Raw genomic sequence first — 13,949 nt, 5'->3', positions numbered from 1 at the left:
TGACATCATTATGCATTACGTACTTCAACTATCTATGTCGTATTTATAAATAATGTGATATGTTCCAATTGCTAAATTTGCACATAATATGCTTGTTCTAATTGCCAATTTTGCACATAAAACGAACAATGCACTTTTAGACAGAACATCTGTTATGTAAGAAGTTGAGTCTGTATGTTATGTTATGTTAAACGCATTTCTAGAGAGCACAAACACCCAAAGGCACCCTGGCGCTAGGATGAATACAGAGCTACCATATAACAAATTAAAACACAGATGTTTTGAGTATACTCAGAAAGGTAAGGTGATCAACTGTCATCCGCAATGGCAGGGGAGTAGCATTCCAGGCCCTGGCGGCAGCTGCAGAAAAGGCCCGGCTGCCAGTACGAGTCAGTCTAAACCGGGGGACCTTGACCAGGAAAGCAGAGTGGGAGCGCAGACATCGTGTTGGTACGTAATGGGGGAACTTATCTTGGATGTATTCTGGCCCGAGGCCATTGAAAGCCCGATGTACCATACACAGGGATTTGAACAATATCCTCTTGTCCACGGAAGCCAGTGGAACTGCCGCAGCAGAGGGGTAATGTGGGCTCCAATAGGAGGCCGAAGAGTAGCTCTGACAGCAGCGTTCTGCAGTAGCTGTAACCGATGAATCACTTAGCGGGGCTGGGCAAGATATAGTGATTTGCAGTAATCTAAACCACTCAAAACGAGTGCTGCTACCACCAAGGCACAGCATTTTTCCGGCACAAAAGGGAGAACCTTTTATGCAGGCACATTGTAGTCTATGGTCCCAAAATTAATGGGAGTCTGAGGGTAGACCGTGTCATTTACAATATGTCCTTATTTGGTATTCCCATGTGTTTAGCACTTTAGCAAATAATTTTACATTTGCACATTATGTGATGTTAATTCTGGGTGCAAGCACTATGCACTTTATGCTTTAACAAATGATAAGCCCCAATGGTATTGCATTTCCATGTCTTATGTATGATATTCTTATTTTTGGTTAACATACATATGACATTGTGAGGGCATGTTCCTCTCAATTCGGGAAATGCCTCTTTCTTAGCTATGGGCCAGTTATGAAATATCATCAGATAATCAAGGCTTTCACAAAGTTTACAAATACCTCAGGAGTAGTGTGCTTTTAGAGACATACCTTTCACATTGGCATTTATTTAGTGTTTATACTTTTATAAATGCTGACATGCATGCACCAGACCTTCCAACATGGCCGTAAGTGAACGCATTGAAAGCACTGAGCAATTCAAAGCGTTGTAGGACTGCGGCTCAGACTTGATCATAGAGTTGTTATGCAGAATTAATAGACAGCACTCTCATTGACTCAATGTACGAGAACAAGCAGTAGGACTACTGCGAAACGTGCCGTACCACGTTATTTTCCCTGTCATCTTGTTATACATTATTTTTGCGACAATTGCACAGCGGATGAGTGCTTTTTTGCAAAACTTGTCATTTTCACAGAGAACTGCTGCTCTGGGGAGTGCAATCCCATCTGTGCTAAGGCACATTGTTTCTTGACATAAATATATATAAACCTTTTTAAAACCTTTTTAAACGCACAATAACTTTCTTGGTGTTGTGAAGACATGGCTAAATGCTCCAAGCACAAACCTGTCAGGACTATAGTGCACTGATGATCCCTAACAGGGGTGAAACCAGTTATGTAGCTGTTCTGACAGCCTTGCAAAATGTCTGTCTTGGGTTGATTGAGCTATGTATAAAGTAACACTGCCCTCTTAGACAAAGACATTTTCCTGGAGAAAAGGTTTGCTTTTGTGGTAATTTGCATACCCACAATGCCTTGCTGTTGTGACTCAGAACTGGAGGTGAACTTCCAGCAATGGCTACTAGGTGGCTTTGTGGAATATGTGACTTGCCTCCAATGGACTTACCTTCTTTCACATTTCAGGTGAAAGGGTTTTTTCAAACCCACCGTAACTTTCTTGGTGTTTTGAAAACATGGGCATATGCTCCAATCACAAGGATGTCCCAACTATATGATATGATATGATAGGTTATTTATAACGCACTTAAACGCGGACCCGAGGATCAAACCTGTGTTGCTCCGTGTCGTCTTGCTTCCAAGAAGAGCGTGACGCCGCTGAGCTATCCTCCAGAGACCAAGACTACACTACACTGATGATCCCTAATTAGGGTGAAACCAGGTATGCAGTTGTCCTGACAGCCTTACAAAACATCTGTTTTGGGTTGATTAAGCTATATTTAAAGTAGCACTGCCCTCTTAGACAAAGACAATTTCCTGCAGGAAAAATGTGCATTTGGGCTTATTTGCATACCCGCAATGCCTTGTTGTAGTGGCTCAGAAGTGGAGGTGAACTTCCAGCGATGATTACTAGGTAGCGTTGTAGATAGCCCCCCTATATTTAAGATGAATAGGACTCGAATAGGAACCACTTAAAATTCTATTGTTAATAACTTTTGATTCGAGTAACAGATTTGACCGAAACTTCGAAGGTTATTAGGGACTCACAGGCCTCCCCAGACTGCAGAGTTAGGTAAAGATGTGTTACAAAATAAAAAAGTTATTAAGAAGACAAAAAATGTGTCTCATTAATTTTCCCATAGACAAACAAGGTCAATTTGTGCCAAAAAAGCGCACAGCCCAAGCTGCTGGATGGATTTGGACCAGGTCCAAAACAACTTGGACACGAAGCGTTAACTCGCGATCAAGGCTTAGTTTGGGGTTATTCGGTACAGTTGTTTTTTTAAAATATTTGATGGAGAATGAGGAGAATAGGGTGCCCCAGCTCAAAACTAGATAGCTATATCTCAGGTAAATTACCAAAATTATGTTTTTTTAGAAATGAAATGGGCTCCATCTTATTTTTCTCTCAATGCTACAGATACAGCCGAGGATAATGGAAAATGAAGATAGGAATAAACATGTGCCTTGCATCTGGCTAGAGGGCAACGTGTGAAATTTGGGAGTTGGAGGGGGTCTAGGGACTGTGTTTGCAACACAAAGCTTTCTGTAGCCTCAGATAGCCGACATCTCAAAGCAAACTGCGTCATAGAAACAACATGTGATGTCGGGGATGAAAAATCTCTGTGATACAAAAGCCATCCAGGTCTCCCATCCATTTAGTAACCTGGACAGACTCTGCTTAGCTTGAAAGTGAGAAAAGGGCCAGCCTCCTAAGGCCATGATGCCTGAAAAATGAGCTGAAGTCACAAGACCACATAGTTCGAGGGGGCTGGCCCTTTCCTAGCTTTGAAGCTAAGCAGGGACAGTCCCTATTTACTGTATGGGTGGGTGGTTACTGTATGGATGGGTGACAGAATGGGCATCTGCATTATTTATTTTTAAACCATGCTACTGTCAGTGCTTGAAAGTTTTGCAGAGAACGTTTGTTTTCCTTTTGCTGAAATGCATTCTGGTATTTGTAGTTTCCCAGTCAAGATGAGTGGATAATGCCACGATTGTACACTTTTTGCCTAACATAGGTCTATATGGATTTATACATTTGAGTGAGACTCTGCTATGTGTACATTGTAAGTTATCTTTATAAAGCAGAGTATTGTTGAAAACCAGGCATGGGGTGAGGAGGGGAAATGATGAGAGGGAAAGTAAATCATGATTATTTGCCCACGATGTGGCAAGAGAGTTTGCAATTCCAGACACTTGTGCAGTTATTTTCCCCTGATTGTGGCTGCTTTTCAGGGCACATGTAAAGGACACATGTGGGGGGACCGTGTAACTTTTGTTCAGAGAGCTGACACAACCCCTTGGGGTTTTATGCGGTTGGTAAGCTTGTTCAAGTATTTGGCTACCAGGAGTTTACTCAGGTTGTCATGTTCCCAGTGCAGATGCTTACTCACAAGACCACAAGCACTGGCTTTGTACTGGGGTTTTGTTTCCATGGGAATATTTCATGGCAGACTGCTGGGTTTAAAAGCTGAGTACCTTTTATACTTTGCCAGCATATTTACTGGAGCATTTCCTCTCTCATGTTATTTATATGGTGTTCATTACTTTTTTTTTAAAGTCCAATGCTATTTTGTCTTGCGCACTTTCTTGTAAGGGGAAGGAAGGTCAAACGAACTACTGTTGTAAATTTCACTTTAAGATATATGTTCACTTAATTTGCATATATTCATGGGTGCCAGATGTTGATTTTCGCTGTGGGGGCAAAAGTATCTGGGCATGTGTTATTCTTGCGGCAAGTCATATTTTTCCTTTTCAGTGCTGCTTAAATGTGGTTAGTTGTGGTTGTGCAATGTATCACAACAGTCACCAAGAGACAGCCATTAGACATGGGGCGTATAGCATGCTGATTAATCAAGGTGTGTGATTCTTAGAAAATAATGTAATCTCACTGCGCATTGCCTAAAATCATTGTGAGTACTCAAAGTCTGCAATATTTTATACATAACAATACCGACGTCAAAACAGGTCAAAATCAGTTTGTGATTTATGAACGTCTTTGAGTGATGGGTTGCAAGTGTTTTAAAATATTGAGTGGTCCAGCGCAGCAGACATGGACGAAGGCCATGGCTAGTGGTCTGGTAGTATTGTAAAATGGCCAGTGGGCACAGTATAAATGCTTAATAACATAACGTGTTGCATTTTACAGCATAATTTAAAAAACATTTGGTAAAAAGCCAAACTGTTTGCAATTGGCGCTTGGGAGCGCAGGGTGCAGGCATGGTATTTTTTGCCGGACATCTATGATAGATGTCTTGTAAAAACATACCGTAACTAACTGTCTCCTGGGTCACACAACACCTAACACACTCACACAATTAAAGTGATTATTTTGTGTATGCAAGGTGCTGCAGGGCCCAGGGGTAAAGCATGGTATTTTTGACTGGATATCTTTTACAGATGTCCAGTCAAAAAATACCATACCTGTTCCCTGGGCTCTACAGGTGGGGATGGGGGTTGTGCAACCAAGGCATTTTTAAAATGCCTTTATTGTACAACCCTCCCCCCAATCACCAAAATCAGCTTCACGGACCAACACAAACACACACACACACACATTCACACACCCATCACATATTAACCATTCTATCATTCACACGATCACCCATCATCATAGACTCACTCATAACACAAGCATACACGCATCTATATACATAAATAAATGAACATAAACTTACCTTGTGCCCTGGTCCTGAAGTTTCCTCCCGAGCACTCCAGCTCCTTCATCATGAACATGAATGGCCTGTGTGTGGGTGCTGAAATGCCTTGCTCCAGCCTGCTTTGTCTGTGTGCACAAGGAGGCACAGGAACTCCCCCTCAGACATACATGCAGTTACCCAGCCAGCATTTCCAATGAGCTATGCAAGGCTGGTGAAGCAAAGCACCTCTAGCCTTGCATGGCTCATTGAGCATTGAGCATGTGCGCCTGTGGAACTGAACTGTCAAAGGGAAACCCTGTTTCGCTTTGACAGTTCAGCGAGCCCAGAAGCACTCCCTCAGCTGGAAAAAGCAGCTGAGGGAGTGCTCAGTGTTTCACTGGGCTGGCTCCTCCATAATGGGTGAGAGGGCCACTGGGTCGACACCCCCTGGCCCAATATGGAGGAGCTGCACCTGTCCAGGGCACCCCCACCCCGCTTTTTCATTCCTCCTAAAAAAAAAATGTATAAAAAAAATATATATATATTTTTTACATTTCAGGCTGGTGTCTCGTGCTCCCCGGGAATGCGGCTGCGCCCCCCTGGGGGGCATGACCCACAGTTTGTATACCTAGAGGTAGTTAGTGTGTGGTTGTGTGATGGACTAGAGAGGAGCTCAAGCAGACCCTTTAAGTATGCAGGCTCCGCCCAGATTACTAATCTAAGAGACACCCTTTGCACGAGGGAGATAAGTGTGCATTTAGAGTTGGGCATGTCTAAATGAATGGCTGGATTCATGAGATTGGAGGAGGAGACAAAGACAAACTTAAATCAGGTGATGTTAACGGGATAACCGCCCTAGGCATTATGCATATATATGAAGGATATGAAAGAAGAAATGCTGTAGGCTTAAATACCTGGAATGGTCATTTAGGTAACTCCCCAAATAATAATACTGGTACTGCTAAGCCAGAAAGTTTACTCCCACAAAACCCCCTTACCCACCCACACATACCAGACTCTTCACTCCCTTCCACCTCCCCCCTGTGCAAACACACATGCACATATTCACCCATTTAAACTTACCTTTGAGTGTGAATATCGGTCCCATGCCTAAACATTGGCCCATATAAATTATCAGTTTAGCCCCCCAAGTCGCAGAAGGTTTACATGATGAAGCACTTGGCCAAGTGTTAAGTGTCTACTTTCAAACCCAAACAAACTCAGAATACAACCTCTTCCGATTTGCGAATCACCTGAACGCCTAGACCAATGTCATGCTCTTCATGCACACCCACAATACACACCAAGAAATAAGAACACACATTGTGTATGTATGTCACTCATAGCACCTCTGCTGGAGCACCTATAGTCACCCTGAAATATATACGAAAAGTACAAGGGCACAAAAACTGACAGAGATAAATGCCCCAATGCAGAGGCACAACTGCACGAATTGGAACCAGAACACAATCCCTGTCAACTGCACGGCAACACACCCACCACAAGACTATATGCAATCAGCCTGGACACGACAAGCACAACAAGGGAGACGCTTAGACAGGAATACATCAAGGAAGTGCAGGCAAAAGACAAGACACATGCATTGATTGTGGTGGACAAGATACACATCAAGGAAGGCGTCCAGAGAATAATCAGTGGTGTTGGCATGTGGTAAGATGAGCCACTCGTCCTGTAGCAACCCATTGAGAGGAAGCCATGGTTCAAAAGAGAATTCAAGGACTTCAGAACTCAGTGACTGGAATTAATGAGAAAGGAATGTGGAGGTCCAACTAAGGACTAATATCCTTTTAAAGGAACCCCCTGTAGATCACACGATGCAGGAAGATGTGTCCCTTGCTTGACACCACAACCACTTTGGATCTCGCACCCACCTCAACGTCGCAACTATGTGCCAGCGTAATGGTAAATGGGCCTCTCCATTTGCACACATTTTACACCAGAGCGTTTGTGACGGCCTTATCAAAGGCCACATATTGACACACAACACCCCACCCTTTGCTGCGGACAACAAAGACAAGCCTTTTCACATAAGAAGATGCCCCACTCTATGCATATCAACACCTGATGAATCAAGTGCACCCCGATATTATGCTGTGGTATGTGATCAGGGGTAGAGCACTCGTCTGGGGATCAGAATGATGCTCTGCATCCTGGGTTCGAAACCCCAGTTGAGGCATCTCAGTTGTTCATTCCACAGAGGTCGATACATTGAGTACCACATGGCGGTAATTAAAGTGACCCAATAACGACAATGCCTAGAAGCTGGAGTAATCCAGCATGAAGGACTACATTCATCACTAACTTGAACCTAAGTGTGCTGCAGTGAATAGTCCTATCAGCTACAAGACAGTAAAATAACTAGACCTGGTCTGCGTTCTCGGAGCAGTCAACCAAGCCTGTATCACAGCTGCCAAATCATCCTTCCACACCTGGATGCGCAAGAGCGAGAATAAAGGCCCCATTGGCCAACCTAAGGCAGTTGAGACCAAGCGAACAAAATGCATAATCCTGTCATTGTCCGCATCTCAGCAGGGTAGTGAGTGCCTGCTGCCATCAGAAATGCATTGCTCACACTTATGGAAGGGGCATGAACTGAATGGAGTCCTTGATTGTAAAGCAGTCCACAGATTGTCAACAATGTTGATTTCATTTTGAGGACCATCTTCAGGGAGTATTCTACAGGCTGCTCAGACAAGTGCAAAGTAGAGAGAGGTTAGGAGAAGGTACAGGGGGCTGCTTATCTTGAAGAAGTGTTGAAATAAAAGTGTGCAGAGTTGCCAGCTCTCCAGAAGTAACAGAGGCTACCTCGTTGCATAGGTCATTTGGGTAAGTGGCCGAGGCAAGTGTGATCTGAGGGAGTAGTTGTTTGGCATCAATCTAAGAATACACTCTCATGTCTAGTTCTTGGCAGAACCTGTGTTGAACATAAAAGCTTTTCTTCTGTCTTATTGTAACATCATACACTCCTAGCCCACCCTTTATTTCTCCAGCACGGTCAGTTCTCTTGCAGCAGCAACTACCAGTTTGATGAAAATTCTAGTGATTCAGGTTTGTTATATGATGTTATGTTAAGTGTATTAAATGGAGTGTACATCACCAACGTAGTGGTCTTAAATCACTGAGCCGTGCCCGAATGTGGACACATTCTGACCTGTCCAGGTTAACAGCCAGACCACAGTCTGTTGGGTGAAGAGGGAAAAGGAAGAGTGGGAAGGGCAAGAGGGCGAAGGCAAGAGACATGACAGACGGATGTCAATTTCAGTGGACAAAGAAATACGACAGAAGGGGACACGGGAATGATCACTGAGATGCCCATAAAGCTTCAAAATGTTTTGGTCAAAACAAATACTTCATCCACAGCTGATGAAAGAAGCCTGCTCGTTATTGGCAGGTAAACTTTGATGGAGGGAGATACTACTTTTGTGGTTGGTACAAGTTGGATCTGTAATGGCCTTGCGATGTGCTCAAGAGTGCCTGAGAATTGTGGAGAATTGTGGAGGCGTCTCCACCAGATTGAGTTGGCTGTGTGCAGAATAAGTGCTCGAGGACGCCGAAATGAGAGGTAAGGAGGAAGGGTAGAGAATGCCACCCATCATGAGCCAAAGCTGGCCACTGGAGGAAAGATGATAAGGATTGTCCTGCCTGCACGTGCATTCGAAAAAGATGAGACTGGGTGGTCCTTGCAGTGTAATAATGTTTATCGGTATTGTATGTAGCAAAGATATTATAATGGTACTGAAGCCTTAGTAGATCCAAGCAGGAGTCAGTGCTGGAAATGATAAATAAGAGTGATCCAGCCATCACAGTTGGTGGTAGGTCATTCATGTGGTACAAGAAATTATAGAGAGAATGTCTGTAAGAGGAATTGCTGCTCAGCAGAAGGTCCATTGCTTGCAATAAAAGTTTCTGTCAAATGTGGAGTGGTCTGTTCTGCCTAACCTCTTTATACTATTTCACAGAAACCTTTTATCTTCCTCAGATTCACCTGTGCCAATGCAGGAAGCCAATTAAAAGCTAATTATAGAGAACATATTGCAGGTGCTTATATATTACCAGGGACCAGTCAGCACACTGTGGCACTGCCAGCGCAGCCAACCCTAAAGCAACTGGTCACCTTTGTGAATAGTGTGACCTCCACATTATTTAAAAATTGATCATCCCTGTAATGAGCTTCAATTATGTATTAGAGAGATTCCAATGTTGTTTGAATGAAGCCCACTGTATTTAGAATAGTCAGCATGCAACCCCGGTTCTTTTCTCTGTTCCAGGCTTCTGTAGTCCTAAATTCATTCAACATGCTACGCTAAACATCTCCAAGGGAAAATACCCACTGGGACAGGAACTGCACTTCCGCTGTGACACGGCTTGTCCGGAATGGCCCGACATCTCCAGCGTCGTAAAGTGCGTCTACTGCAATGGGAAGGTATCCTGGGCCAAAGCTGGCAGCGAATGCATTGAAATTAGTGAGTAAGGGAAGATCATGTGTTCTTATTATTTCTTAATGTTGTTAACTTGGCACATAATTTAGGGATGGATTTTTAATAAATGTAATAGTGGCATGTGCATTATTAAGGCACCACCTTTCCATTATCGATATTCTATTTGGCTTTCATAGTGTGTGTCACCCATCCTGCACTCTCTGGCCTATCTGGGTCTGAACTCTTGGGTGCTGTCGCTTGACTCGTGTGTCTGCTCAGGTGTCTGGGGACTTGTTTCTGGGGTCTGGTCTGTATCTATGTATCCGCTATCTGAATATCTTTCCATAATCCATTTGCTTATATAGCTGTCTATCTGTCCACCTGTCTGCTTGTCTATTTGCCTATCCATCTGTTTGGCTATGGAGATATCACTCTGTCTTGAACATTTGTGTTGGCTCTCCTTGTCTTTGATGTACTGTACCTGGATGAGGTGGATAATATGCAGATGATGGATGGTCATTTCTGACAAATGCTACATGTGATGTTCTTATTTTTGATGTGCTAGCAGTCGATGGCATGGATGATCTGCCTATGATGAATGGTCATTTCTGATATAATGCTATGTTTTTGTTCACTCTCTTCCTTAATGCGGTAGCAGTCGGGTGATGGATAAAAAGGATGATCTTACTGTAAATCTACTGCACAGCTCTTCTGAATTAACATTTGTACTTTTGGAGTTTGCCTTATGCTCTTTTCTAAATTGTCCAGGTATGGGATACGATTGAGAAATACATCTCAAAAATCTAAGTGGACAATGGGATCTGAAACAAACCCTCTATTTTTCAACATTCCTTTTTTACATGAAAGCATACATAAAACTTGACCAAATTTGACATGAGTTCTTGAATGGCGTGAACTTTCAAAAACTAGTCCAAAAGTCACAGATGAAAGCATCTTCTCACTTGCGTATGTAAACTGTCACGTAGTCTTTGTGTTTTGTGTATATATGCTATTGCAGGTGTGTCCCATGCATTGTCTCAGTGACTGTTCCATTTACTCCCCTCCACAACCTGGTCATAATGTCACTCAAACTCTCCCCATTGTAAGAAGCTCACTGCTTCCGGTCACATCTGATTTCTTATCTATTGGATATTCTGTTGTGATCAAAAGAACATTGTTCCTCCCTGTATATATACATATTAGTAAATAAATGTATTATTTCCCACTTGGGCCACCAGAGGTATGCTGAATTTAGTCGGTGTGCTGTTGGCGACACCATTGAGCCATATGGACCCACTTTCACAATTCAACAAGCACGATCTGGGTATTACTGAGTTCCGGTTTGTAGGTACAAATAAAAACATTACAACAGTTCATGTCCTCTGTTGTATTTTTACCTTGAATCTATTGCACTTCGTAGATTTTGTATAGAGAAGTGATAGACCATTGTACATTCCCAAGGTCAAAGCGGGTATCAAATCCTTCATCTGACAAACCATCAAATAGCAGAGAATCGCTCATGAGGACACAACGTAACGCATAAATGCTGAATAGATAGATTCTGGGGCTAGCATCAATCCTGTGCTTGAGCAAACTTCAAAGGATACTCAGATTGGATTACGGGGGGTGACGTGGCAAAGCAGGGGAGCACGAATCTTGATTTACTCTTTGAGTTTAAGGTAGCTCACTTGGAACTGTGTAGAATTCGGGGAGCATCAATAATGCTGTCACATTGTTATGTACTGCTTCATGGCAGATTGCTCACACATTGAACACATCTAAATGTTGCAAGAATTAGTATTATTATTACCCAATGTAATGGTAGTCATTGTATAAGGAATTGCGATCTTCTCTCTTGAATTAACTATAGGAATGCACACATATTTGATGGAATCAATGGTCAACCTTTTAGACCATAATGATTAGAACACTTAAGGACTTTGGTGAAACAATATCAATCATATGTCCTTCGGGGGGAGCCATGGTCTGTGAGAATAGTTCTCCATGGTTGAAAATGACAATTGTATTCCTCTCTCTCTTTTGAATTTTTTTTATATTAATTTGTATAGCGCAAAACAAGAAGCCCTGAGGTATGAAGGCGCTTAAAGACGACAAACAAGACAAAAAACTGTTAATCAAGATCATACAAAGAAACGTTATCCATGGTCGACTATCAGCTTAAGATCAGATGGCATCTTGGAGAACTGGGTTCAATTTGCCAGAAAAGACGGAAGGTTACTAAGGCCACAACCAATAATTATACAATCCCTGTTGGCTTCTGTGCACCATTCATCCAACTTAATCCTATGCAGGATCTTGAAATCCAGGCTTCTAACAATCCCTGGTCCCGATCTTTGTTGCAACCAGGTCATAACCTTATTTCTAAGGGCATCTCTAGGTTCATGTCTCATAGGTGACATCACATTGGTCATAATAAGATTTCTTGGATCCAATGCCAGCTCCCCTAAAGATTTGTCTACAATAAATGGCATCTAAGACTTAATGAGATTACAGTCCTAAGGGGCTTGGTTTAGGCTTGGTGCAAACACAAGAAACGGTACTTAATGTGGCCGGTCCTAAGTCGGCATCAGCTGTGAACTGCACAACAGGGGCTTGCCTAACCACAACTCCAGGTACAGAGGATGCATTAAAGGTGGGCTAATGCTGCAGATTAACAATATTTAGATAGATTAGTTCAGTCTGACTGCTTTTATCTTCATGCCCAACAGAGGCATATTCATGATAAAAGATGTGTTGGTCCTTATTAGCCAACTCAATATTCACTGGAGGTTCTATATGACACAGGCTGTCCACCATAACAGGACAGGCCGGTGTCTCAGCATTCAATGGTAGATCTGTTTGGCACTGAGTGTCCACCAAAACAGGACGCACCAATGTCGCAACTTCGTCCAGTGAGTCCAACCACAAACCGAAATCATAAAAATGCCTGCATTGGAAGAGGTCAGCAGCTATTCTTTCTCTCGGTAACTGCCATTTGGTGGAGTTAATCTGTTTCACCACATCAGATTGCACGCCATTTATCCCAGGGGTTTCCACAGGAGGGGTGGCTGCTCTTGCCCCTTCACCAGTTCCAAAACAATGGTGACATAAGCGTTGGTGTAGCTGGCAGCTTAGTACTCCCAACCAGGGCAGTAATGGGCCCGTCCAATATAAAACCAGGATCTCCCTGTTTCACAGTATGTCTATAAAAATAGAAAAACTTGTATTAGTCTCATAAAGACGTTTTCTCTTCCGAGCACTAGCGGCCATCACGTCCATAACCAAATTCCTATTTCGAGTAGATGACTCACACATGGTACCCTGTCTTTTCACAACCATCTCCCAAGAGAATGGGCCTCATTACGAGTCTGGCGGTAACCGCGGCAGTAAAATCGCCTGGTTACCGCCGGACTCGTATTACCATTCCGCCTCCGTGATTCCCGGAATTACCAGGGCATTACAGCCCCGGTGTCCCGGGAGTCACGGAGGCGGAATGGTGTTAATCCCCATTCCCATGGACTCAATGGGAATGGGGAAGTGGAAACACCGGCACCATCTCTTGATGGTGCCGGTGTTTCCATGTCTGCCTGCAGGCGGGAGGTGTTCAACCCGCCAGGTCAGACCTGGCGGGAAGATCACCTCCCGCCTGCAGGACTCGGGATCGGGCGGTCCGGAATTGACAGTGGCGGCGGGTTTACCGCCACTGTTCATTCCAGACCGCCCGACCCGTAATGAGGCCCAATGTATCAATATGCTACATGCAGCACAGCTGTTATTCAACACTCTGCACCAACAATGTTTGCAAGAAAGTACTATTTTAGAAAAGAAAAGGCAAAAGAAATTGGTCACGTAGCCATAACACAGCAGAAAGTCAGGAGAGAACAGTTAGTGTATCAAGACAGGGAAAGAATATGTGTACCACAGGAGAGCTAGGGAGGGCTCCAAACACAGTAAACACACAGAGCTTTCACCCATGCACTCCCTGCACTCTATGAGGAAATCTCACTAAGTAAACAGCACTGCCACCAGCTGCAAACTTCAAACAGACAACAGGTCCGGACAGACGGCTCTACGATTCTACAGCTTAGCCGAGCATCAACATCCAAGGAGAAAAAGCAGCAACTTGGAACGAAGTATGTCACGAGCTGCTGGATGAGAGCAAAGGGAGATTAGAGGAAGGGGCTTACGAACGTGAGAAACAATCAGAAGCTCCCGCCGGCAAGCTGTCAAGCCGCACCCGAAATGGCTGCCTCAAACAGCAATATTGGAGAGCCACAATAATTCACCTAAATCTAAGTCTACTGGCTGTTTAATGCTGTTTAGAACCTACAATAAGTAGCAGCAGGCTACATCTTTCTCCGTACTGTAGAAAGATGTTGTGCTGCCACTGAGCGAGGA

General features: G+C 43.5%; 1 protein-coding gene across 4 annotated transcripts in view; it reads left to right on the top strand.

Moving 5' to 3' along the window:
- The window catches only part of LOC138514280 (uncharacterized), a 314,981-nt gene that overhangs the window by 219,407 nt on the left and 81,625 nt on the right, over positions 1 to 13,949 (top strand). For 2 of the 4 annotated variants that reach the window (XM_069629658.1, XM_069629660.1), the window contains exon 5: positions 9,402 to 9,596. The exons of 1 other annotated variant lie outside the window; for it this stretch is intronic. In XM_069629658.1, the coding sequence (XP_069485759.1) occupies positions 9,402 to 9,596 (195 nt within the window). Of the gene's footprint in view, positions 1 to 9,401; positions 9,601 to 13,949 lie in introns of all 4 variants that reach the window. One more of the 4 variants, XM_069629659.1, reaches the window with a different exon arrangement.

Source organism: Ambystoma mexicanum, chromosome 12 (genome assembly GCF_040938575.1).
Source record: "Ambystoma mexicanum isolate Mex_15411 chromosome 12, UKY_AmexF1_1, whole genome shotgun sequence".
NCBI lineage: Eukaryota > Metazoa > Chordata > Amphibia > Caudata > Ambystomatidae > Ambystoma > Ambystoma mexicanum.
This window is presented reverse-complemented; position numbering and strand designations above follow the sequence as displayed.